Genomic DNA, 27,320 nt, shown 5'->3' with positions numbered 1-27,320 from the left:
TGCCCTTATATAGACATTTTAAATTCCCTGCCCTGGAGCTCAAGACCACCCCTCCATACATCATACATACATCACACAAAGGGTGTAACCCAAGACCACCCCCACAAACATCATACCTACATCACAGAAAAGGTGGTCTACAACAGAAATTTGAATGCTGTTGTTTTGCCTTATCTGATTGCCTTTCCTGGTAGTCTGGCCATTCCTTTGAGATGGTGATTTCTTAATTCCTGAGACAATGGGAAGGTTCCCTCACCCCCTCCCTCCTTGCAGAGAAACACTTGGTCAGCTTGGGAGTCAAAATGATTTCAGGACTGTTTTCCTGTGCTGCTTCAGACATGTGGTTTATATATTTATGTATGTGTTTGGTTGGAACATTTATTATGTATATAAGACCTTCAATTTTTAATTTCAAACTGCATTAAGGATTACAAAGAAGACTTGGATAGCATCGCTAGTTTCTTTAAAAACCAATGCGTTGCTCTGTGTTTTGCAACTTTTATTTCTAATTACCTTAAGACTGTTTTTCCAGTAAAGCTTTGACACACATTATTGAGGCGGAGAGCAAATTGATTTCTATTCTGCTCTGCACAAGGTCCAGATCAGGGAACTCACTTACAGCAACTCTAACAGAGGGGGCTGAAGCTGCGGCCTTGTGTGTGTGTCTATGTGGGGGTGTCTGTCTGTCCCCCCTGTGTTTGACCATCAGCCCCCCTGACAGCGGACTCCCCACCAAACCGCGCCCTTTTTCGCACGCGTCACGCGCATGCGCCCCGCAGCCAGCCCCTCCCCCGGGCAGGGCGGGGAAGGGGCGTGGCCTCTGCCTGTCATGGCGTCCGAAGGCCGCTTGGGCCAGAAGCAGCCGTCTCGATCGCGGCGGCGGCGGCGGCGCTGCTCATGCTGCCGCCGCCTGTAGCGGAAAACGCCTCGCTGACCGAGGGAGGGGAGCTGTCCGCCGAGGGCAATGGAGGGCCTGGCGGAGCCCCCGCCGCCGCCGCCAGCGTTGCTTCCTCCCGCCCCCCTGGGCGCGCTCGAGCGGGGCGGCGGCGGCGGCGCCCCTGAGGCGAGTCGCGTCTCCCCTCAGGAAGAGGCGGGAATCGCCTCAGAGCCTGACGAGGCGGCGGCGGCGGCATCTGAGGAGACGCGGGAGGAGGAGAAGCAGCGAGGGGCGGGAAGCTCTTCGACGGTCCTCTCAGAGGCGGCCGCGTCCCTAGCTTCCCGCCTGGAAGAGCCGCGGCCGGTGGCCGCCCGAGATGCGACGACGCCCGAAAGCCCCTCCCAGGCTGAGGCGACCGCGGCTCCGTCCCCAGGCAGCGGCAGCAGCGGGGTCTCGGGGCCCGGCTCGCTGAGCCCGGCGGGCGGCGAGGAGTCCGCCAGCCTGGCCGACTCGCTCGGCTCCTTCTCCAACCTGCCGTCCTGCGACGGGGCCAGCATCTCCGACCTCAACGGCGGCGGCGAGGACGACGACGACGACTCCGAGGAGGCGGCGGCGGCGGCGCCCAGGAGAGCCCCTGTCGCCGGCGGAGAAGACGACGACGACGAGGATGGAGTCAGCCCTAGCAAGGGGGCTGCGGGAGGAACTGCCCCCGCTGCCGCCGCCTCTTCGTCGTCCTCCTCCGCCTCGCCATCGCCGCTCCTGCTCCTCCCGCCGGGCGCCAAGGAGCGCTTCCCGGGTCAGTCGGTCTACCACATCAAGTGGGTGCGCTGGAAGGAGGAGAACACGCCCATTATCACCCAGAACGAGAACGGGCCCTGCCCGCTCCTGGCCATCATGAACGTACTGCTCCTGGCCTGGAAGGTGCGTGGCGGGGCTGGGGGAGAAGGAGCAGGCCAGCTGCACGCCTCGCTGGCCTCCCGAGGGACAGGCCAGGAGATAAACTGGCCAGGAGGGCTGCCCTCTTTCCTTATGCTTTCAGGGGAAGGGCCCCATGGCAGGGGCAGAGCACCTGCATTTTGCATTCAATAAGATCGTGGGTTCAATCCCAGGTACCTCCAGGTAGGGCTGGGAAGCACCTTCGCAGTGGCATCCCAGAGAACTGTTGGGCTACAGGATGAGTGTGATCCCTCTTGTAAAGCTGCTTCCTCTGTTACATGTGTGGATGTCTTCCCTTGTCTGCCATGCCAAGGAACTGGTCACCCTATGTGCAGAGGTCCAGTTGCACCGAACATTTTTTGGGGGGTGCAGGTTGCACATGCGTGACATCACTTTTGCACGTTCCTTGCTTGTCAGCAATCATTAAAGAGACGGGTTAGTGCGAATGCCCCCTCAACATTCAACAGGCAGGGCACCCTGCCCACAGATACTGAGTGGGCCTCCTGGAGTTGGCACAACTGCCTGGGTGAATTTCTCTCTGGGTATGGGCAGAATGCAGGTGAGATAGCCACTTTAGGAGGCTGATGCTGTGAGGTTGGAGGCACAACCTGGGACCTACCCTGCGATGCAACTGCTGGAATGACACTGCCTCATTGCCAGAATTGAAGTAAGGTGCAACTTACTTCAGTCTTGCTAGTTGTTTCTGTACATTGCAGGGGTCTTTCCCTTTGCCTCAGGCTGCAAGCCCTGGCAGGGTGCCTCTCCTTTGGAAGTTTTCTACAGCTCCGCAGTTCGTCTTGGGAAGGTAGAGAGTCCCAGGTTCAGTCTCATACTAAATAGGATCTAGTTTGCACATGGTTAACCAAGTTATGGTTTATTGAGCCTGCACAAGTGTGCTGTCAGAAAGGAGCTCAGACCCACTTTGCTCCTTCTTTGGAGGTCTTTAAGCAGAGGCTTGACAACCAGATGTCAGGAGTGCTCTGATGGTGTTTCCTGCTTGGCAGGGGGTTGGACTCGATGGCCCTTGTGGTCTCTTCCAACTCTATGATTCTATGATTCTCCCAGGTTCTCTTAGTTCAGCGCAGTGTGCTGCTAAGCCAAGGTTTGGCTTGTCATGTCATCTAAACCCAGGCTCACAGTTAAGCTCTCCTCTTAACCTCAAAGTTGTATCAACAAAACTTCACCTTGAGTCTGGGTTTGGACAATGTGTTAAGCCAAACGTTAGTTTAGGTGTGACATGCACCTCACTGACCTGAAGACTGGGAGGGGGAGCAAGGCAGCTGTGATCGCCTCCATGGGAGCCCACACATTCATCCTAAGCCCATAGCATTACATGTGAATGTATTCTATACCATCTAGCCCAGTATGGTTTGCTGTGACTGGTAACTACTCTCCAGCCCAGGCATAGTCAAACTCGGACCCTCCAGATGTTTAGGACTACAATTCCCATCATCTCCGACCACTGGTCCTGTTAGCTAGGGATGATGGGAATTGTAGTCCCAAACAACTGGAGGGGTGGAGTTTGCCTATGCCTGCTCCAGCCTCTCAGACATGGGAGAAGGTTTATTCCCACCATCCGACCCTTTTTAACCTGTGGTGTAGGAAGCTGAAAGTGGGACCTTTTGTTTGCAATCTGTATTTGCTGTTGGGACGCGGGTGGCACTGTGGGTAAAAAGCCTCAGCGCCTAGGGCTTGCCGATCGAAAGGTTGGCGGTTCGAATCCCCGCGACGGGATGCGCTCCCATTGCTCGGTCCCAGTACCTGCCAACCTAGCAGTTCGAAAGCACCCCTGGGTGCAAGTAGATAAATAGGGACCGCTTACTGGCGGGAAGGTAAACGGCGTTTTCGTGTTCTGCGCTGGCTCGCCAGATGCAGCTTTGTCACGCTGGCCACGTGACCGGAAGTGTCTCCGGACAGCGCTGGCCCTCGGCCTCTTAAGTGAGATGGGCGCACAACCCTAGAGTCTGTCAAGACTGGTCCGTACGGGCAGGGGTACCTTATTTGCTGTTGAGGTGAGGTTTCCCCCCATACAGTATGTTGAAAAGAACCAGGGCTATTTTTCTAGAAAAAGAGGTGCTGGAACTCACCATGAACACCTCCCTTCTTCTCTAATAATAGCAGTGGCGCCCACCTGAGAGATGCCTGAGTTCCTGAGGTGCCGGAACTGAGTTTCTGTGAGTCCTGACTGACAAAAGCCATACAAAGAACATATGAAGCAAGTAGCCTTAGGCACAGTCAGGCCTGTTGTCCATCTATAGACCTGGGCAATTTCATCTGACAGAGATCCATAAACTATGCCCCTGTAGCTAAAAGCAGAAGACCATGTATGTATGTGTTCTGCAACATAATTGTAGCCAACCAGCCCCTCACATGATGACTCCGAATGTTGCTGCCACTTGGAAGAGCTAATAGCAGGTAGTGGTCCAACAGGCTGACTCCGTCTAAGGCAAGCAATGAGAGATCCAGTGTGGTGTAGTGGTTAAGAGCGGTGGACTGGTGAACTGGGTTCGCGTCCCCCGCTCCTCCACATGCAGCTGCTGGGTGACCTTGGGCTAGTCACACTTCTCTTAAATCTCTCAGCCTCACTCACCTCACAGAGTATTTGTTGTGGTGGAGAAAAGGAAAAGGAGATTGTTAGCCGCTTTGAGACTCCTTCGGGTAGCGATAAAGTGGGCTATCAAATCCAAACTCTTCTTCTTCTCTAAGGTCTGTGGAGGCACAGGGATGGACTTTGGTAATCTTTTATAATGTGGCACCTTGTGCAAGGCTAGCATTTGGCACCCCAAATGGATCTTCTCAATTATGGATTTCCTCATTTTTGTGCTCCCTTGGCTTGGTGCTCTGTTGTGGGGAGCCACCTGTACCACCCTAAATCTGGTACTGGGAGGTGTGAAATGACACCATTACTGTTTTCTCACCTCTCCTTCTGATTTAGAAGCCATAACTCAGCTTTTGATTCCATGCTGTGATTACAGAAGGTTCCAGGTTGACCTCCCATTAAAAGAATTTTGTCTGTTTCCTTAATACCCAAGACACTGACAGCCAGTTCGAATACAGTATTATTCTTGCTAGGTGGCTGACTAGCTACAGAAGGAAGCTAACATTTATTTTATATTCTGCTTTTTAGTCCCAAGAGGCTTTACAAGTAGCTTACAAAGTGTTCTCAAAGTAAAGTAATCTAGTATGACTATTTTGGGTACAAGAGAGAAGCTAGTTTTGAGAAGGGCTGTGATTGCCTTTAGCCAAAGATCCTGAAAGGAGTAGTAAACTGGGAGCAAATGATAAACTCTTCATTTGGGAAGGATTTTTTCATGTTATCTCCAATTTGATCAACTACTATTAGATTAACTTGGGTTGGTCTGAAAAGGGTTTATTGTCCTATTGGTAAAAATCACATGTTTTGCTGGGGATTTGGCAATAGAATTCCAGCAGGGAGAAATTTCATTTTTGTGCTGTTACAAGCCTCACACAAATAGTTTCTTTGCATCTACACTTTCTCATTAAGTAAAACATGAACTATTGAACATTGGCTTCCTGTTGGGATATTATTTTCAAGAATAATGCATTTGTTACCTGCCGAGTTAGGGGGGTAGTGTTGCACAAAACGTTGCAGGTGTAGTATAGTAGGAAAACACATACTAAACCCACGGAACCTACTGACTTTTAGTCCCCTGGCTAGTGCATGGGGCAAGGGTGTGCAAATTCCTTTCAGCTCTGTATATCTATTTGCAAGGTGCTGGAAACCTAAATCAAGCTTGTTTCTCAGACAGCACTGTTCAGAACACAGAGAGCCGTTGCCAAACAACATTGTTACAAACAAGGTGATACAAAATGTGATATGTTCCATCTTGGAAACCAAGTTATTTGCCAAACAAATCTCCTTCTGGAAATGCATGCAGCATCTTACAGAAATAGAAATAATTATGGTCTCCATATACAGTAAAGGAATGTGTACATATGGCATCCTTTTATATTGAACATTAACTTCTCCATTTTGAAAGTTTCCATGGAAGAGAGAATTACTTTGTCAACTAATGCATCTTCTTTAACCTTACTGCTGCCTAAAACATTCCATTTGCAATCTGTGTCCTCGCTATTCTTCTCAGCGTTGTTAATGTAGCTTTGAACAGTAGTTCAAACGTACATTAACAGCTCTGAGAAGCATAGCAGTTCAGCAGCTCAGATAATTTCATCTGTAGCCCAGCATTCAGAATCTTAAGTGATGCTGGGATTTGTTTCCACCAAGAGACCCAATGAAATTCAAGTCTTCCTGAAAGACAGTCCTATGCATATGTTGCCGTAATATCACTTGCACAGTGACCTAGCCACACACTCTGTTCCAGCCTGGTAAGGCTCTTTGGGTCTCATTGTGTACCAGGTGTTGATGCAGACTTTATATAAATTGCTGAAAGTTGCTCATCAGAATGATTTTGGTAGCTTCTGCATTTGAGGAGACATTTAAGTTTCTTTGCAATCACATAAAAAAACAAAAAACAGGTATGGAGTGCTAATGCTGCTGACCGCTTGCAGTATGCTTACATAGTTCTATATAAATGAGTAACCTCTGTAGACTGAAACATAAACACCAAGGGACTTACAGTGGTGCCCTGCAAGACGAATGCCTCGCAAGACGGAAAACCCGCTAGATGAAAGGGTTTTCCGTTTTGGAGGTGCTTCGCAGAACGAATTTCCTATGGGCTTGCTTCGCAAGACGAAAATGTCTTGCAAGTTCCTGCGATTTTTTTTCGCTCCCCACCCCCTTTTTCTAAGGCACTAAGCTGCTAATAGCCTTTTAGCAGGTAATCCGCTAATCCCTTAAGCCTTTAATAGCTGCTAATAGCTGCTAAACTGCTAATAGCGCTAATCCGCTAATGGGGTTGCTTCGCAAGACGATAAAACCGCTAGAGAAGACGATAAAACCGCTAGACGAAGAGACTCGCGGAACAGATACTTTTTGTCTTGCGAGGCACCACTGTATTTTGGAGCCTAAACTTGTGAGGTGCTTCAATATCAAGGACAACTAAATACTAATACTGCTTTTCTGAAGTATATAGAACTCTTAAATTGTGGTAGTAAAAACAATCCAAGGAAAGAGAAGTCATCAAAAGAATAATATCTTCTGCAGCTTTTCCTAGCTGTAGGAATTTGGAAGCAGCAGAGAAATGTGTCTCTCTCACTTGGGGAGTTGACCTTTGTACTTCTTGGTGATTTTTAATATGGTTTCCAATAGTTGATAGCCAGGCTTATTTCTACATGTAACAAAAATATATGTGGCTCTTGTACATCTACAGTGCAAATTTGGATATTTAACTCCTACAAACTTTTATTGTCTTTTAAGAAAAACAATTGAGCTTAAATTCTCTTCTCTCACAGGTGAAACTGCCACCAATGATGGAAATCATAACTGCTGAGCAGTTGATGGAATACTTAGGTTAGTACTAATAACACTGCATGTGTAATTTGTATTGAGAAAAATGGTTAATTCCTAAGCAAGGATTGTTTAGAATCTGGCAGGATAGCCTGCTTGGCAGTAGTTGAACATTTAAATTAGCCTTGAGCCTGTTGTTAACTTTAAAATATCATGGGTGTAGTCAGCTTGTGGGTTGGAGAAGCCTGGCTATGCTAGAGTGAGATGATCCTTGGACACTGAAGGACTCCTCTAGAAGCTATACATAGCTTCTAATTATCGGGGCCCTAACTAGCTCTTGTCTACCTAGCAGTTCGAAAGCACGTCAAAGTGCAAGTAGATAAATAGGTACCGCTCTGGTGGGAAGGTAAACGGTGTTTCCGTGCTCTGCTCTGGTTCTCCAGAAGCGGCTTAGTCCTGCTGGCCACATGACCTGGAAGCTGTACACCGGCTCCCTAGGCCAGTAAAGCAAGATGAGCACCACAACCCCAGAGTCAGCCATGACTGGACCTAATGGTCAGGGGTTCCTTTACCTTATACTAACTAGCTCACCTTTGCCTACTAAGGACTATTACTTCTCTCCCTTCCCACTGGCCCTTCACTTTGGATCTTGGCACATGGTTGGGAAACAAGGGCCTGGGGATTTGTACCCTACCCTTCTCACTGATTTGGTTAGTTTGGGTGATGCAAATGTTGTTTCTGTTCTTGCGTTTTGTCTCTTTAAATTTGAAAAGGAAAATATCTCCAACACTTGCTACAATTGGCATGATTTCTATGGGAAATCAGATTTTTCTTTAGTTAAAATGGAACTGAGTAGGCTAGAAGCAGCATTCACAGTCCAGCAGTCCTGAAATGTATTGGTTCATTCTGCAGAGGGAGTTCAGCAGCTCCACTTTAATTTCATAGAATGGATTTGCAGGGGCCATGACTCATTCTGCCCTTAAATACTTCAGAATACTATAGACTTGTTTGGTTGTCTCTCCAGGGAATAATTTAACAGCTAAAAATTGAGGGATGCTACTCAGTAATATAGGATACACTGATTGATATATACTGTAGGAACATTATAGCAAGGGTCAGGGAACCTTTTCTGCTCCCTTTAATGGGATGGGAGTGGGAATTCCTTTTGGGCTGCATGCTAGCCACGGGCTGGTCCAGAACCAAAAGAAAGTGGGACCACCCATTCTCTCCTGGCTTATGTGGTGAATGTGGAAGAAAAGAAGTGGAAGGAAGAAGTGAGCTGCCAGAAAAGGGGAAGATCAGTCACTTCTTTCAAGTAGCTCACTATATTTCTGTACTGGAGGAGGAAGAGAGGTGTCTTCTTTGCTGCCCTGCAAGGCAGCACAGTGGGCTTTGGGGGGGGGGGTCTGAGGAGGAGAGACTAAAAGCGGGAAGGGAATGCACCATGGGCCAGATGTTTTGGCAGCTCTCCACACTTGTTACAGAAGAAGTAATCTATTGGTTGCTCTTTAGGTAGTATTTGTTTTTGTGATTGCTAATTGGTGATAAAAGGTTGATACGCTGGAAGCAAAATCTTGAATGCACAATTTAAAATATTTTATGTTACTGAAGAATATAACAGTTTGAAGTGTTAAAATAGATGTTAAAGCTGATATAAACAAGAAGAAGCCACTCAAAGTTGAGGGGGGAATGTAAAGCTCAGGCAAGCATGATTCAGGGAGAATGCCTCTCTTGCCAAAGCTTAATCCAGGCTTCACCAACCTGGTGCAGTCCCAAACATCTGGAGGGCAACTCTCATCAGCTGCAGCCAGCAGAGCCATGTTGAGGTTGGGTGGGGCTGATGGGAGTTATAGTGCAAAACATCTAGAGGGCTCCAGGCTAATGAAGGTTAGCTTAAATCTTAATGTTTTCCCCACTTCATTTCTCTCTCTTTGTTTGAGTTAATCATAGAACCATAGAACTGTAGAGTTGGAAGGTACACTGAGGATCATCTAGTCCAATCCCCGCCCCCCCCAAAAGCAGGAATATCAACTAGAGCAGGCACCACCAACCTTCGGCCCTCCAGATGTTTTGGACTACAATTCCCATCATCCCTCACCACTGGCCCTGTTAGCTAGGGATCATGGGAGTTGTAGGCCAAAACATCTGGAGGGCCGAAGGTTGGGGATGCCTGAATTAGAGCATCCATGACAGATGGCCACCCAAGCTTTGCTTAAAAAGTCTCCGCTGAACAAGAGTCTGCCACCTTCTGAGGGAGTCCATTCCACTGTCAAAACAGCTCTACTTGTCAGAAAGGTATTCCTGATGTTTAACTGGACTCTCTTTTCTTGTAACTTGAAGCCATTGGTTCTGGCAGCCTTTAAGATATTTGAAGGTGGCTATATTCACTCCTCTCAGTCTCCTCTTACCCAGCTCCCTGCAGCAGTCCTCAGAAGGTTTGGTTTCCAGACCCTTTATCGTATTGGCCACCCTCCTCTGCACACATTCCAGCTTGTCAATGTCCTTCTTAAATTGTGTTGCCCAGAACTGGACACAGTACTCCAGGTGTGATCTGATCAAGGCAGAAATAATCACTTTTGCACACCTTTGGAGGACAAGTATTGGACACTCTTCTTGTATCTAACCACACCATTTAATAACAAAAGGCTCAACATTCCAGTTACCAGAATGAATCAAAAGTTGAAATTGGCAGGTCAAAGTACAGGTTTTTAGAAAAACTAATTTTATTGCAACAGATTATTCAGCATATAAATACACTCCTTGATTTGTCTCATAAATTCCAGCTTTGTCTTTCAGGGCATACCTGAAAGGAAGCTGACTCATGCTAGTAAGCAGCAGCTTTCTAATTTTGGGTATTTGCTTGCATCTTTACAGCCTCTCACAACTAATCTCCTCTAATTGATAGGTTTTTTTCCTGTGAAAGAACCAATAAAGCTTTAACAAGATTAGATTGCTTTTGATTATAAAGTTCCAGCTTTCAAATTAGAATCTTTTGTTTTCTTATAGGGGACTATATCCTTGATGCAAAACCAAAAGAAATATCTGAAATTCAGCGCTTAAACTATGAGCAGGTAATAAATAACAAGCTCTTCTTAAGAGTAAGTGGCATTTTCTAGTAGTGAATTAAACCACTTAATCTCTCTCCCCCTCCCCATTCATATTGTAAAGTTAAAGCATCTGTTTAATCATATTAAAAGCAAGAGTAAATCAGTGGAAGACAGACTGCTACATTAAAGAAAGAATTATGCATTACATATAGCAACATGAGCTACACTCTTTATCTTGTTTGTGAGATGAAATTCTTTAGTGAATTAACCTACAGTTCTTCTTTGTGCTAAAGTCTAGTTAACAAATGATAGGGTGGCTTAATTTTTCTCTGTAATAAGTTTGTTTTCCATTACTTTCATAGAGTTTTTAAGTAATAAAAAACTTGAAAGGAGTAAATTACCAATAAGAAATTTGCAGTGAGTTGAGAATTTCCTGATTCTCCTGAAAAACCTGAAGCAGTTAATTTTTTAATGATGGGCATTTGCTAACCCTTGGTAGATTTCAATATGAATCAGTAAAATGTGTTAAATGTTATTAATTTGTTAAAAGCTCGTGGATATTATTGCTTTCAGAAACTATGGTTATAAGATTTGGACACTTTATGTCCTTTGGCAATGTTTTAACATATTGGTAAATGAGGTTATAATCTGATTATTGGTCAAGTCTCATCCTACTGTAAATGATAATTTTTTATACTTTCTGCTGTCTTCATACAGCATTAAGAACTCAACAGCTTCAGATTTTTTCTGTAATCTGCTTTTAAAATACTGTTATTAATACTGGTATTGTGTGTTGACTGATGCAAACAGTTAAGTTTTCCTTTTTTTGGCAGAATATGAGTGATGCAATGGCAATCTTGCATAAGCTTCAGACAGGTCTTGATGTGAATGTGAGGTTCACTGGTGTACGAGTGTTTGAGTACACACCTGAATGCATAGTGTTTGACCTTCTTGATATTCCATTATACCATGGATGGCTAGTAGATCCCCAGGTAAGCAAGGAGAGGGGATGTGTTAATCCTATGGGTGTGGTTTATGGAATTTGTCCCCAGCTCAGAGGATGGCCTGTAAAACAAGTTCATATAAGAACTTAAGTGAACATTTAAAAGCTACAATAGATAAACACAAAGATAAATATAGTAACTAAATTTATTACAGATCCTAAACACCACTAAAAGTGCATCAGTACAGCTGCCTTCTTGTAACTAAGAAATAGCATGGAAGGTCCAAAATGTGGCTTTGAGGAATTGCAGAGTGTGGGTGCCACCACAGCAAAAACCTTTCCAGTAGTCACCCAGCTCCCTTCCTAAGAAAGAATCATGCAAAGAATGATATTGGTGGATGGGCAGTTGCATATTGTTTTAGTCATCATTGTGTACTGGAAAATACAACGTTATATCATTCCACCTGTGTGTGCCATCACAGTAGTGTGTTTTTAACTATTGGTAGCATTAATTTGTCTTTCTCATAATAGGCACAAAATATCAGTCAAGCTTGGTGTACCTTTTCTCTCCCCCACAGACTGCTGACATTGTGAAAGCAGTTGGTAACTGCAGCTACAATCAGCTGGTGGAGAAAATAATTTGTTGTAAGCAGTCAGACAACACTAAGCTAGTTGATGAAGGTGGGTGAATTGCTTAAGAATGTTAGAAAAACACTATTTGATCATATCAAATGTCCAACTAATCCAACATCCTTTTTTCAAACATGGACCAGTCAGAAGCATTAAGACAATGCTGTCATTCTTCAGCAACTGGTAGCTGACATGAATAGAATCCATAAGAACTTAAGGACCCTGCTGGGGCAGACTAAAGGCCCATCCAACCAAGCACCCTGTTTCCCATAGTAACTAACTGAATGTCCCTGGGAGGCCTACAAGCAGAGCATGAAGGCAATGGCCCGGTTGTTTAGCAGCTTCCACAGTTATAAAGCCATCTTGGTTACTTGCATGAATGAGGCGTATTGGGGGGAAATCTCTGGTTTTAAGCATAGACCTATTGAGTAGAATTCAACTAAGTCCTGCTCAGAGTAGACCCACTGAGATTAATGAACAGTTAATGTCCAGTAACTTAAAGGGTGTGCTCTGAGTCGGACTAGCATTGAATAGTCTGTGACTGCAATCCAGTGGCCACTTAACCTAGAAGCAAGCCTGTAACTCTGCTTCACAATCAACCTCTTCATCTCATTTGAGTCTAGCAGGCTTTGTAGTAATTGAATTCCTTTTTATTTTATCAGCAAACCATCCTTAACTCAGCTGTTTTACACTGAAAACAGTTCTAAGCTGACACTCTCCAATTTTCAGATAAATGTCATGCTTAGCTGGGTACTACAGTACAGCAGGTTTAGGCCCCAAATATCTGAAATATGCCTCCTTAATACCCAAGAGTCTGTACTGAAGATAAACAGGGGGGTTCCTCTTGGTATTTCCACTACCCTTCATAATTTTTGGGTGTGTGTGTGGCCTGGGAGAGGGTCTTTCTGTGGCAGTTTATAAGAGGTGTCTCTGGCATTGTATAGTTTTAGCCATATGCTGAAGAAGCACCTTTTTACACAGGCCTTTGACTGTGTGTGTGTGTGTGTGTGTGTGTGTGTGTGTGTATCTACCCTATTTTCTTGACTAATTGTTTTAAACTGATTTTAATATTGTATTTTTAAATTTCAGTAACCCACCTTTCTTCGCAGGTTCCATAGCAGAACAGTTCCTAAACAACACAGCCACTCAGTTGACCTACCATGGGTTATGTGAGTTGACTTCCACTGTTCAAGAAGGAGAACTATGTGTGTTCTTTAGAAACAACCACTTTAGCACCATGACCAAACATAAGGTATATGGCTGTGAATAGTTTCTGTATTTTATCTGAGCTTGTTAACTAATGAAGCTCATGGGTTTGTGGCCTGCTCCTAGTTGATGTCCATTTGTCCCTAAAGTGTCATGTGGCTGCTTTGCCCGAGAACAGGGATAAGGAACCTGTGGCCTTCAATATGTTAACTAATAGTCCCATTGTCCCATGTCACTGACTATGCTGGCATCCCCAATCTTTTCCGATTGAGGAATGCATGTTGGCTTCTAAATGTGTTTCCTTTGGCATATTTTCAAACTCCACATACATGTATGCTCAAGTGGTTCAGTTTTAATTCTTTTCTCTAGGGTTGTAGCTCTGACTTGATGATCAGCCTTCTTTTACTAGAATCCTGTGTATCAAAATGTACAGCCAATGAATTAAGTTGATATCCACATCTGCACATTGTTATGCCATTAGATAGTGCCATGTCTCCTTCAATCTCTGCTGGGTACATTCAGACTATAGTGTGGGGAACCTGCAGCCCTCCAGTTGTTAGACTATACAACTCCCATCATCCCTGGCCATTGGCCATGCTGATGGGAGTTGGAATCCAACAACTTATGGCAAGCTGCGCTTCTGGAGGAGGTATAATAATGCATGAAATAGTTGCAGATGTGAAATTTTAGCTGATAGCTATAAACTGATGATTTACTATGGAAAGTTGCATAACTGTGCAGCAGGGTTGCAAACTCCACAAGTATGGCTCCTAAAGCTAAAAATACTCAGGACATGGTTACTAACTTCATCTCAAACAATGGACATGGTATTAGCAGTATTCAGCGCTCCCTCCCCCATCCAAATTAGTTTCCAACTACACATGTGTAAAAGAATTTCCTTTTTGTTTAGGGCCAGCTTTATCTCCTGGTGACAGATCAGGGTTTCCTTACAGAAGACAAAGTTGTTTGGGAAAGCTTACACAATGTAGATGGGGATGGAAACTTCTGTGATTCTGAATTCCATCTACGACCTCCATCTGATCCAGAAACAGTATACAGAGGACAGCAAGATCAGATAGACCAGGTAGATTTGCTTTGCCTTTTCAGTACTTGGGATGGATGCAATTTCCCCACTAGTGCTGTATGTAAATCGTGCCTTGTGTCAGCCTCCTTTTCCCTCTTGATTCTCTGAAAGCAGAATTAACTAGGCAGAACTCAATGTCTGCTTCAATTATGTAGTCATGTAGCATGACATTACATTTCTTAAGAACCTCAGTAGAGTCATGCTGAATCAGACAGAAAGCCCTTCCTTTTCCAGTATCCTGTTCCTCACAACAGTGAACCTGATGCCCCCGGGAAGCCCATGAAGAGGGCAATAGCCCTCTGCACTGCTGTCTTCCAACATTTGGTGATACCCAGAAGCATGCAGTAACATTTAGCCATTGATAGCCCTATCCATGACTTTGTCTAATGCCCTTTTAAAGACATCTATAAGGATGCTGGATTATTTGAAATATCATTCTCCGTCCTTGAGATCTTAAGGGCAGGCAGTAAGTATCTGAGGGATGCCTTTTGTCCATGATATCCGGAAGCATGAGTTGAGGATGGACAAAAAGCCTGCTAGATTCTGTACACTAAAAGCGGCTGAGTGATCCAGCAGTTACAACTTGTAACCAAGTCAGGGCTGCATGGTGCCCAGCAATTTTTTACCCAGTTCATTGTGGAAGGAGGCTTCACACATCAGCTTTCATGCAGCTGCTGAAAGTGTTATTTATTTTGTGTATGGAGGAAAGCCGAAAATTTGGATGGTGGATACAATCTCACTGGTTGATCGTATGGTGCCAACTAAAGCAGTGTTCACCATGGATTTACATAATAGGATTATCTGATGGCATTATCCTTGCAACAAGAGCAGCAAAGCCAAGACATTAATTGGGAGCAGATACCAGAAGGAATCAGTGACCTTGAACTTGCCAAGAAACTTCAGGAAGAGGAGGACAGACGGGCTTCTCAGTACTATCAGGAGCAGGAGCAAGCTGCCGCTGCCACCGCTGCTGCCACTGCTGCTGCTCAGGTTCAGGTACGGAAGTTTGGCTCCTGGTGGCCCTTGTAGTCCTGTCTTCTGCATGCTTGCATGGAAGCTTTTTCTGTTGAGTTGGTTGGGGCTGTAGCTCAGCGACAGAGCTGGGAAAGTAGTGCTGGGAAAGACTTCTGTCTGAAACCCTGGAGAGCCCCTGCCAGTTGTTGTAGACAATACTGAGTTCACTGGGCCAGTGATCTGACTTTAACTGTTAACTTTTCTGGAAGTGTAATGCTGAAAGGCGAGGTATAAATTTATCCAAAGAATTCTGTAGCTGGACAGCTGATGTGAGGTATGGCTCCATCTGGGGCAGAAGTCCTTAGAACATACATTAGGGTCTGCTTTGAGAGGCCTTCCTGAGGACTTCAGGGACCAGGCCTGCCTGCCATTGTTTGGCATAAAAGTGAGTTGCTAGAGCCTGTATCCCCAGGGCCCATTTGCAATTTTCTCCAGCAAATGCACACATCACAAATCAGTGGACACTCAGGGGTTGTTTTCTCCCTTGGGAGTAAATGGGGCCTGTTGCACCCTCTGAAAGGCCCAATGGGATGTGCCGTGGCAGCGGCAGGCTCTGTTGGGCCTTCCCACTGCAGTGGCGAGCTCCACTGGAGCCCATCGCAGTGGTGGGAGGGCCCGACAGAGCGCATTGCAGCCACAGCAAGCCCTGTTGGGCGTGACAGGCCTCCTCCCATGGTGTGACATTGCACGTTCCGGGCTTCCACAATGTTGGGGGGAGCCTGGCATTCCTGCATAGACCTGAAGGGGTGACCCTGGTAAAATGATTAGCCATGTTGGCTGCTGGCACTGAGTAGTTTTCAATAAAAATAAATAAATTCTTAATTACATCAAAAATAATTGACAATATGTAAAATTCAGTTGGTAGCTGTAGGTTTCACACCCTGAAAAACACACATGATTACTGAACAAATGCGGAACACACAGTGCAAAATCTGTAAATAATGCGAGGGAAATTTTTATTTTTTAGATTTCACTTATGGATGAAATTGTTTCTTAGAGGCTGAGGATTGGTCTGTCTTCTGCATGTTATACACCAATATATTCCTAATTTAGCCTGCTATCTGACACTGATCACATATCCATTGAGGTAACCTACCGTAAACTAATGCTTCCCCTCCCTTTTCATCTATTGGCATATTTTCTTTCAATGACATGGACTTTAACATGGGGTATTTGGTACCATCTTGAGGGATTAAGGTACTATTTTTTATAGTTGGCGTCAAGCACTGAACTCCTAAAACCCTGGGAACCAGCCCTTGTTGGTTTAGCAGATGCCAAGCAACCACAGTTGAAAAACCAACCCTGCAAGGTAGTGCAGCTGCTACCATGACACTGGTCCAACTAGGCTGGACCAGGAAACTCCCATAACATTACCAGATGACATACACTGGGACAAGAGCAAAAAAACAGACTGTTCTTGTACCTCTGGTCTACAAAAATTGTTCAGTAGCTATGAAAACTGGATTCAGTAATAAGGCTTCCAAAAAAGCTACATCAGGGTTGAAATGATAGATTTATTAAAGTACCGGTAATTAAAAATAATAGCATAAAATCAAACCTGCATACTCTGAAAATACAATTAGAATACGGTTTGGGAGTACATTTGGGAATTACAAAACAGAACAAAAACAACAAAGCTCACTTGTCCAGCTGCATACAAACTGCTAAGAGTCATTTATCTCACAGAAACTCAGCAAATAGCTCACAGGTGTGACAGTGGTTCTGCAAACAAAGATGTGAGGCAACAGACAAAAGAGTAAAGGCAACTTCATGAAATGGAGCTAGATAATCTGCTTCATGAAGGCCTGCCTGAAGCTGACAAGCCACCTTTCCTAGGAATGGAACACAAAGTTGTTAGGCTATCTTTCTTTGTCTTTATGGTGGCACAAGAATCACTTTCTTTGCAACAAGTTCACACGGAGTGAATTCTGAAGTGAGTGGTGGGCCTCCATCTTCCAGAAAAGGAAATGTGAAAATTCCTAATGGGGTGGGGAGTAGTTGGGGACAGTATACTACACTCCCTTGTCCCCCCTCCAATGCTGAACTTGGCTGGCTGGTCACCATTTGATGTTCAGCAGTGCTTGGCCCAGTGTGGACAGTATCTCTTAGTTGGCCTTAATGAGTGTTTCTAAGCATAAATGATGCCTGGCTGATCTGTTCTGAGCCTTTCTTTGCCTGAGCAGTGGATGAAAATACTTCAAATAAATAAGCTGCCTTTCCCCCTCCCCTTTCCTATTGATAGCAAGTGCAAGGAGCTGCGTCTCCATCAACTGGAAGACAATCTGGGAGTAGTGAGCGGAAAAGAAAAGAACCTCGGGAGAAAGAAAAAGAGCGAGAGAAAGAGAAGAACAGCTGTGCCATTCTATAACAGGAGGGGGACTCTACCTGGACCCAAGCACATATCCTTGAAACACAAACAAGGAATTCTAAGGACTCCAAGCTCCACATGCCGCCTGTGCCTGATAGCCCCACAGAGGATGGTGCCCCCAAGACCATTGAAGTCATGCACGCTCTCTTTCAGAGGGGTTGGAATGAGGCTGCCTCTGCCTTCAATGCATTGTGAGAAAATAACCACCTTTGTGGAGGGGGAGTCCACACTGCCACAGGTTTTGACCTGTTGGAACATAACTAACTCAAAATATTTGTTAGTAAATCTGCTTGTCTCTGTGATGAAAGGAGTTAAGTGGTTCTCATACTGGGCTTCTGCCAGAGGTCTGTACATCAGTTGCCACAAGAGGACCATTTATGGTGTGAAAGCAATCTTTCAGGCTTCTGGGCATCTCGCAGCCTGTAGCTCGCCTGTTTTATTGGCTTTTGGGTAGGTGTCCCCTGAGCTGTCTTCAACCTAGGTGAGACCTGGGTCTGAAAAGTATTGGTTAAGATTACTCAGAAAGGGCAAGAGAAATGGAGGCTTGTACCATATTTGAGTCAAGCTCACCATTGTACTTGGCCCTTTTCTGTTCAATACAGATGAGTGAGACCAGAGCTGTTCTATTATTTATTGAACTCCTCTATGCAGGAGTAGGTGACTGGAAGGAAAAGCTGATGTGCTGTAATCTGTGGAATTAAAATTGCTTGATACTTGCCTCGCCCCCCCCTCACCCAAAGTACCTTGGATGAGTAATAGGAGGATGTGTGTGATTATATGCCTTATCAAGTGTACTGTAGGTAGATAATCTGTATCATGTCCATGCAGCTCTAAAGCACACTTCCACAGAGTATGAAAATCGTTCCACTATGCTCTGGGGCTGTGGTCCTAAGTGCATATGCGAACGAATCTCCTGGATTTTGGTGGGACTTGGTGGGGCAGTTATGGAGGGAAGGAGCATTGAATATTTGGAAAAGATACTTGGCTGTAAACACTTAAAGTAGAACTTTGGGGAATCACATTTTATAGAGGACAGCATACAAATGAACATGCTACTTCTCATAGTACTGATAGTATTGAATGTTACTGTCAGAGGGAGGAAATTCCAGGCCATCCTCACCAGGAAGGCGTTGGCCTTCATCCTTTTGATAACTTTATATGTCAGTCCGTAGAGGCTACTTGCTACAATCACAAAGCCTGGATAATTGCATCTATAGACAAACCTCATCCCTGCCTAACATTCAGTGTGGCAATCTTTCTACTGAGGTGGTTGGTAACAAGGTGCCATTGAAATGGGAGGGTTGGATGCTTCCCCCCCTGAAGTTCCTTTAGGAGCAGAGAGTCCAGTCTAATAATTAGATACCCTGTTTCTAACTTCCATTTTGCAGCAGCACCAAAATACCTTAAGTCTCAGATGAGGGGGAGGCCGTGCCCTGAAGTTAGTTCTAGCCAAAGTCATTTCCATGAGAGATGCCTACTGCTTGACAGGGTGCGTGTATTTGTCCCCTTTAAATTAAGTCTAAAATATTGGCCTTCAACCATTGGTCTGAAAGGTAAACATTTCTGGCAAATTTGCGAACAAACAGAATGGCTTTATTCAGAACTGAATTTACCCTTGTATTGCATAACATTTTAAAGAGTATCTCTTCTTGTACTACTTCAGAGTATCTTATTTCACATATGCACATTACCCTAACCCTCTGTTAGACAATAGTGCCATCTTACATTATGGATGAGATTTTAACACATACGTTAGCACAAAGCTGTACCAAGGCTTTTCTTTTTGCAGAAAAAATGCGAAGGTGTTTACATTAAGTGTACGTTTGTTCCAGTCTGTTTTTACATTGGCAATTGCAATAGTCAGTCATAGTGGAAGAAATGCCTGATGCTCCTATTCGTTCTTCCCTCTTCATTTACAGTAGGGTATGACTCTCTTGCTTTTATCTGAATATCAAGGAAGTTAGATTTCTATGATGTGGCTGGTGTTGTGGAGTCAGAAAGCTCCAGCAGATGGAGGGCCTGCTGTGTGCAATGAGCTATGACTTCCTCCCATTAGGCAAGAGGTAGTTTCTAGGAGGGCTAGCTCTGAGGTCATGCCTGGCCTTATGCTGACAATCTCATTCTTTGGTGCAGCATGCAGAACCTTTTCAAGATGCGGATTTGCCCTAACAGCATGATCTTACCATTTAGGTTTTTGGCAGACTTGTGTGGTTGGTGGTGGTGTTCGGAGAGCCTCATAGTAGCCTCTTAGAAGCTGCGGAGAGGAAAGATGGGAGTATCCATGTCTTCTAGCCATAACAACCCAATTTTTAGCCCCAGGTCTATTTGCTTGCATTTGTGAGTAGCTGGTGGGCATAGTCATAGGGGCCATGCTATGTTGTTGGTGCTCAAGGCTGCATACCTCTCCATAAGGTTGCTGCCATTGATTGGGTTCCTGATCATTCCTGCAGAGACTTAGCCTAGGCTTTTAACTTGCAAGCAAAATCAAGTTTAACACAAAAACTCATGCTTGTCATGTATTTCCCTTCTGCTGCCTCTTAAAAACAAAACATCACATCACTTCCAGAAGACTTGATTATGCAGAGAGTGAAGGGTGTGGAAAGACTTAAGGCCCTTAATGAACACAGGCTTTTGCCTTATCAAAGCTTAATAATGTAGAGCAGGAGTGTAGGATCTTTTCATTTTTGCTGTGGCTATGTAATTGATGTTATAAATGCAGAGATTCATCAATGTCACCACTTAAAGCACTGCCAAATACTTTTATAATTTTGTAAAAGGCACTTATGTGTAAGACGTTGCTTTTGAAAAAAAATCATGACAGTTGTCCTAAATGGCATCCTTTAACAATTAGAATGTCTTAGTTCTCTTTCACTGCAGCTGTTTCTTTTTGTTTTTGGCTTATGGCTGTAGAGCGGGAGTGAATGTTGTGCAACCATTGTGGCTGGGGCCAATCGTATGGATTTTTCTCTTTATTACTGGCTGGGAAATAGCACACAAGTTCACCTCTGCCTGCAAAGGCAGTATTCAGAAACACAAGCTCCCACTGCGTGGGGTAGAACCACTGAAAGCTGGTTTCCCATATGGCTTGCTCAGTTAGTGTGTTGCGGGGGGCGGTATCTGTCTTACTCCGTAAATACACGTATGTGCAACCTTCAGGCAGCAAATACAGCAGCACTTCCTGGCTTCTGTCCATCTTTAGATTCCAACCCACATATCTCAGCCACAGGCTGGCTTCTAGTTGATCAGATACTTTGCATGGATTTACACTGTGATCAGCAGCTAGCTGTTTTCTGTTGGATCTTGTCAACCTACTTTGATGTATTGAGCTGACAACTGTTGGCATTCTCACTGTTTTCTTTCTAATTTTTAAATATATATATTTATAATTTTTAATAGTCTTAAAAGTGACTTCCTCATGTAATAAAAATTGATTCAACTGCTGAAATGACTCATGGAGTATTTAAGCAAAGAACAAAACCCATAGGGGGAAAGTCTGGTTTGCCCTTGCTGAACTTGTACTGTAGCATCCTGCTAATTGTGTGTTTTATTGCTTCAGCCTACATCCTCCTCAACGGAACTATTAAAAACCAAAGAGAACCTACACAAACAAGGTCAGAGACACCTGTGGAACAATGTCAATCCTATGATCTAAAAGGTAGCTCCAAGGGGCGGGTGCTGTAGCTTCAAAAGCAATCAAGCTTCCCTTACAGGCAATTGGCAGCCATAAACAAGACCTTGCCCACCATGCAATCCAGCTCCAGTTTTAGGTAGCTGCCAGCAGGTGCAGGATATTATTATTTATACCCTGCCCATCTGGCTGGATTTCCCCAGCCACTCTGCAAGGCTTCCAGCAAAAAAAGGGGGGAAAGTCAAACATGGAAAAGTTCACGATACAGGGCTGCCTTCAATATTAATTTCCCAATTATAGCCACATGTGTTACAGAGCAGAGGGTAGATCTTTAGCTGAAAATCTGCATCTACAGCATGTAGAAACATTCCTTGAAATCAGTTTCCCTTGCTGGCCCAAAGTCTGGCAAGAGCCTTAATATTTTTCTGAAAAGGCAAAGCTATAATTTGCAGGGTGCTGAATGCTGCGTTCATATTCAGTTATCAGTAGGCTTTCCTTGATACACATTCCACTGAAAGGACAGAGACATGCCAAGACAGAAAACCGAAGTTGGCATAGATACCAGCCAAAATTATTAGAGAAGGGATGAGCAAGCTATGCCTCTTTACTAATCCCTGGCCACTAGCAGTGATTCCTGTGGATGAGAGACTCCAACAACTGAAGAGCCACTGTGTTTTCCATCACTAGATGGTGTGTGTTGTTGTTTCTAAAAAAACTAGTGGGATGCGGGTGGTGCTGTGCTCTAAACCACTGAGCCTCTTTGGTTTGCCGATTGGAAGGTTGGCAGTTTGAATCCCTGCCATGATGAAGTGAGGTCCCATTGCTCTGTCCCAGCTCCTGCCAACCTAGCAGTTCAAAAGCACGCCAGTACAAGCAAGATAAATAGGTAGTGCTGCATTGGGAGGGTAACCTGTGTTTCCGTGCACTCTGGCTTCCATCATGGTGTTCCGTTGCACCAGAAGCGGTTTAGTCCTGCTGGTCACATGACCTGGAAAGCTGTCTCTCGACAAATGCCAGCTCCCTCGGCCTGAAGGCGAAATGAGTGCCACACCCCATAGCCGCCCGCCCTTGACTGGACTTAACTGTCCAGGGGTCCTTTACCAAAACTCTTGTTGAGAAAAAGTAAATAAGGCTCATAACAGGTTTATGAAATTATGAAGTACAGAAAGCAGTAGGGATGTGTGCGTATACATATATATTCTGTTGAAACTGGGATCACTTAGCAGGAAATTTAACCTTCCTTAATGCCCCAATAATGTAATCACAGACACCACCAACCTGGTGCTCTCCTTTCAGACTACAATTCCCATCAGAATGTAGGAGACGGTGTCTATAATTATTGGGGAAGGCTGCTTTATGGTGTTTGCTGCCACAAGATGTGTGTGGTAATGTCTGTCATCTTAGAAGGGTTTAAAAATGGATCCAAACCAATTCGTATTTTATCAAATAGTTACATTCCACCTTTCATGTTGAAACAACAAAGGTTCAGGGGCAAAGGCAATGCTTCAGCTACTGGAAAGGGCCACTGCCTTCCTGTGAGCTTGCCACTATGGGAAAGCTGCTGGAGTCGATGTTTTAAATATGTAAGCACTTCAACCCCTATCTTACTTGCCTTAAGTTTGATAGCCCCTTTATTGTGCAACTGAAGATATGGCTAACACAGTGTTTGCTGGTTTTTGTACAGGGCAGAGGCCACAGCTAAACATGCCAAATGTGAGGTTTTTTAAAAGTTAGTACACACTTGGTTCATGGAATAATTTTTAAGAATAAATGGACACAAACCTGACATGCCTCTGATGTGGGCTTATGTCTATATCACAGGACACTTTTTTTGCAGCTGTCTAAGAGGTCTACCCAAGTGGCATTTAGGAATGAAAATGGCCAATTGTATAGAACATTTGTCCCCCCCCCCCCCCCCCCCGGATGTTACATAGGTATTTTACACTGTTTACAAGCAGCATACTGGTATGCAAGAACTTGGGCCTGAATGAAAACAGGTGGATTGCTTTTTCCGTGGCATACTTAGGCCCTAAACATTTGCAAGTAGGAGCTCTTTAAAAACCATCTCCTTCCACACAAAGTGGCCCACCTACATCATTTCCTATATAAAATCCAGATGGCTGCAGAAGAAGTGGAACACAAGACAGGTTCTGGTTTTTACAATAGCGCCTACAGGTGTTCACCTGACTAGTTTTAAACACACAAACAGCAAGAACCCAGCACTTTAAAGGAATGTGAGATGGTGTAATTAAATTGCTGTTTGTATTGAGTCTGTTAGCACTATTTTGCTGTTGCTTAAGTTGTTTTATTGTTGCTAGCCTGCTTGAATGTCATCCAATGGAAACACGTGATATATATTTTTTAATTTCTGGAAAAATGGCAATCAGGGTAAGGCTGTACATGCCACGGTATCAAAGTACAGACAAATGAGAGAAAAGGATACTGATTAGATAGTTCACATTCCAGTTTTCATTTAACTTTAAGCTCAAGTTTCTAGTGTTCATGGTTAAGATTTGTTCAAAAGTTTGAACAATTGCCTTTGCTGTTATACTATATAACTTAAATTTGATGCTGTATTTCTATTTTTATGCTTTGATTGTACTTTTTTAAAATTCTAAGCTGCCCAAAGAGCTCTTGTTATGGGCAGTATATAAAATGTTAAAATTAAATAAATGCCTGAACACTCTAGACCAGAAGTTAGCAATGGTGCTTTGTTGCGTTCCTTGTTCCCTTCCTCCAGAATCATTGTGCTTTTATGCAAAAGAGTAAAAACAAATGTAAAATTGGACAAAAGTGCCAATATGCATAATTTACACAGGGTAGAGAATCTAGCTTTCCTTGACAATGGACATTGCAGCACTGAATACTGAAAAATGTAGACTATGGGTACTTTTCAGTATATCACCCAAGTAAATATTTCAGATAAAATGGGATGTACTTTAAGAATGAGGCAGATTTCAAGAGGACATATGTGAACAGCCACTTCCCCAGCTTGGCTGCTGAAGGCCAAGAGCAGAACACAGCCAAATCTTAAGGGCACTATGCTCTGCTGCAAATGGAGTCTTAATTTTTTTTGCAATGTCATCTGGGTCTGGCCATTTCCATTACGGCAGGCCATGAGTGGGGCTGCTGGAAGGGAAACGGGGCAGGGGCCAAGTAAGAGGAAGACTCTTATTCTGCACTTTTCACACAAAGTTTTCAGATGTCATTACAACATTGCTTAATTAAATGTGTCTGTTTTTACTGTGATCTTACCTCAGTGACAGGAACAGAAAAAAGTTACTCCTAGAATGATTTACTGCGTAGGACCAGCCGATTTCAGCTTCCCGGACAAACAAACCAGACTGTACAAGTGGCAATACAGATTATGAAGCTTTATTTCAAAAGGATACAGTGGCCAGGATACAGATCCACTCAGTTTAACAACTCTCCAAAAATAGGTTACATAATACCCAGAAATCAAACAACCAACCCAACCCTTATTCTCTACCCATTCTAATGTACAATTGGGTTATCTGTGTGTTTTGTGGTAAGTACCTAATTTTCAAGCCTGACATCACAGAGCTAAATTGTAAATTAAACTACTGGGTGCAAAACAAATCATCTCTTTGTACAGCGGTTCACATGTTTGGTTCCAATTAATTTCAGAGCTCCTAGTGTTACAGGGGGAAATGCTCATCAAAAAAGTACAATGAACTATCCAAAATCCAAACAGCCTAACTTATTTAAAATGCCTCCCAAAAAGAGGAAAAAGTAATTATGGTAAAATTAAAAAAAGACAAGTTCTCTTAGCCAAGGCTTCTTCGTTCATAAAAGATTTCCAATAAGTTATCTTGAAACCAAGGGGGGGCAAGCAGGTCAGCAGGCTTAGAATCTTCGTGGTGGTCCACTCTTAAAGGGTTTAAATCCTGAACCACTCCCCCTCTGCATGGAATTGCCCGTAATCTGTACAACTCTATTAATGGGCGAAGAATTACTGGAATAAAAGTTGAAAGAGAAGCAGATTTAAAAAGAAGTTTCAGAGGAATTAACATCTCACTATCCAGAGTGCTGAGCAAGGCAAAGTTCTCACAACCTGATCTTGTTACAGGTGTAAAGGCTGACACATTGGGGAGCTCCCACTCAACCATGCGGTGAGACTGGCAGGCTACTGAGAGAACAGCAGCTACTTTTTTTGAGACTGGGGACAGAACACTCCTTAGTGTGCGTCAGGGAGCTAGCAACCCACGCTGGACAACATTCAGTGTAATCATGTTCAGGTGCAGAGAGCTTTAAAAAGATGCCCAACCGAACTCCTGGATCTTATACTGTGACCTATACAGATGCTGCCCAAGAAATGTCTGTGTCTGCCTCACACACCTGGGAGAAGGTCCCAGGCCCAGGGCCTCTGTCCAATTTCCTCATTGGTCAAGCTTTATCTGCTCAGGCCCAAGGGGATTTCTCCTTATCCAGAGCACATCATGGTTACAAACGAACAATATGAGTAGTTAAGTTTCATGTGTTTCCAAAGCCCAACTAGATTCAGACAATATTCTATGCGGTCATGAAACTCTCTGCAAAGCTTACTCAACTGTACTGCCAAGCTTCCACTGAGTCATAGGAATTATTGTTATTACATTTATTTCTATCCCATCTTTTTTCTAGACTGGGACTTAAAGATGGCTTAAAGATAAAAAGCTAAAAACATTGGCAAGATATTCATTTAACAGTAATTGAACACAAATAGAAAAAATCCTATATAAAAACTACTAAAAATACAGATGATAACAACATTAAAAACTCCACAGCACCAACCATTCCTTTAACAGCCAGTTCCTAAAGATCTGCTGGAATAAAAATGTATTCATCTGCTGACAAAGTCTGCGCTGAATCCCATCCTCAAACAGGGCAACTCAGATTTGTGCCAGCAGTGGGGGCAGAGTACCCAATCCTGCATTGCCTCAGAGATCCGGGGTGATCCAGAGTAAAAAAGTAAACCACCTGTCTCAAATGTGGCAGAGTTACACCCCTCTTATAGGGGCTACCATGTCTCCAAATTCCTCACACCCATGTAAAGAAAATGGTGATTCTGGTGTCTCAATGCAAGTTGCGGGGGTTTCTGAAGCTTTCTTTTTTAGACTGAAATCCAGAGCTCAGGGCCAATTCAAAGTGGGCTCCGAATCAGTTATGGGGAGGGGGTGGCATACACTGTCCTAATGGAAACTTGGGCACCCCAGCACACCAATCAGGTGGATGCTCCTTGAATCTGACCTTTTTCAGCCCTATATGTAAAGCTGAGAAGCAACCTCAGAAGTGTGATATTTTAGGGTGTGGGGAAGCAAGAAGCATCACAGGTACCTTGAGTGGGGAGACATCATGCCACCTCCTGCTCGGCCATCTCCCATCCGCCTTGTGTCGTGATAGCTGCTGCCCTGTGAACTGGGCCCGTGCCATTCTTTCCTTGGTCCAGCGTCACGGCTATGCCGCTCAACCACGTGGCGATCTTCATTATAATGCTAGAAAGGGACACGGGAGGTTACTCTGCTAGCGCCACCACTTTTTGACTTGTGTTTCCTAAACGGACCCAAAGGAAGAACAGCTGCACACACTTGGCTCCAGCACAGCCTTCTCTAGATGTGCATCCTGGGAAGGTTCGCAGCTCTTTCGGAAGAACTGCAGAGGAGCAGCGCCAACAAAAGCAGGAAATGTTCTGCAAATCATGTTCTACATCAGGGACTTTCAATTTGTCTCAAGTTCAGCCCTTGGACTATAAAGGACAACACCCACATAGGTACACTTTTTGCACCGATATTCAGAGTTTGCATGCATTGTGTCTTGGATGTTGCACTAAGAAAACCTCAAATTTGGAAATAATGAGAGGTTAGCATGCAAAGTACTTTGTACAGCCCATTAGGAGAATGCACATTTTTGTTCTTCCTTTTTCTCTGACAAAAAAAAAGGGACTATGGTGGGTGGGGAGATGGGAAAAGAGGGCTTCTGTTCAACTGGACACCCATCCTTCCATGTTAAGCAACCGCTAATGCTGAGGATTTCTCCTCAGCGTGTGATGCCTAACGTGGCTCTCCAGGGAAAAAGTGAAACATTCCTCTCCATCTGCTCTGACTCTACTGTACAATAATCACTCTTCCCAAAATCAAGTGAAGGCAGGAAGCACAGAGCAGACAACATCAGCCTGGCAAGACAAGGTTTCACTCACAAAAAAATGAGAGCTAGTATGGG

The 27,320-nt window shown here is 44.3% G+C and overlaps 2 protein-coding genes across 7 annotated transcripts in view; one reads left to right on the top strand and one right to left on the bottom strand.

Annotated features, from left to right (window-relative positions):
* Positions 1–786: 786 nt before the first annotated feature.
* Positions 787–20,918, top strand: MINDY2 (MINDY lysine 48 deubiquitinase 2). Of its 6 annotated transcripts, none has more exons than XR_014504812.1 (10): positions 787–1,798; positions 7,187–7,244; positions 10,188–10,252; positions 11,062–11,220; positions 11,750–11,852; positions 12,911–13,053; positions 13,918–14,091; positions 14,887–15,087; positions 16,073–16,192; positions 17,348–20,918. XR_014504812.1 is itself a non-coding variant. In XM_083413077.1 (10 exons), exons 1-10 carry the CDS (start codon positions 965–967, stop codon positions 17,471–17,473), a joined length of 1,497 nt encoding a protein of 498 aa, XP_083269203.1. In that variant the 5' UTR covers positions 799–964; the 3' UTR covers positions 17,474–20,918. The 6 variants fall into 6 exon arrangements, 4 of the variants coding, with proteins under 4 accessions (XP_083269201.1, XP_083269200.1, XP_083269203.1 ...); XR_014504813.1 differs by having other exon boundaries at positions 793–1,798; positions 10,188–10,279; XM_083413077.1 differs by lacking the exon at positions 16,073–16,192 and having other exon boundaries at positions 799–1,117; positions 1,484–1,798.
* A 3,542-nt stretch (positions 20,919–24,460) lies between these two features.
* The window catches only part of SLTM (SAFB like transcription modulator), a 37,555-nt gene continuing 34,695 nt past the window's right edge, over positions 24,461–27,320 (bottom strand). Inside the window, exons 20-21 of the mRNA XM_083413005.1 lie at positions 26,439–26,596; positions 24,461–25,077 (exon numbers count right to left, since the gene is read on the bottom strand). Of these exons, the coding sequence (XP_083269131.1) occupies positions 24,969–25,077; positions 26,439–26,596 (267 nt within the window). The 3' untranslated portion in view covers positions 24,461–24,968. The remainder of the gene's footprint in view (positions 25,078–26,438; positions 26,597–27,320) is intronic.

Source organism: Podarcis tiliguerta (assembly GCF_965153285.1).
Source record: "Podarcis tiliguerta genome assembly, chromosome: 14".
Classification (NCBI taxonomy): domain Eukaryota; kingdom Metazoa; phylum Chordata; class Lepidosauria; order Squamata; family Lacertidae; genus Podarcis; species Podarcis tiliguerta.
This window is presented reverse-complemented; position numbering and strand designations above follow the sequence as displayed.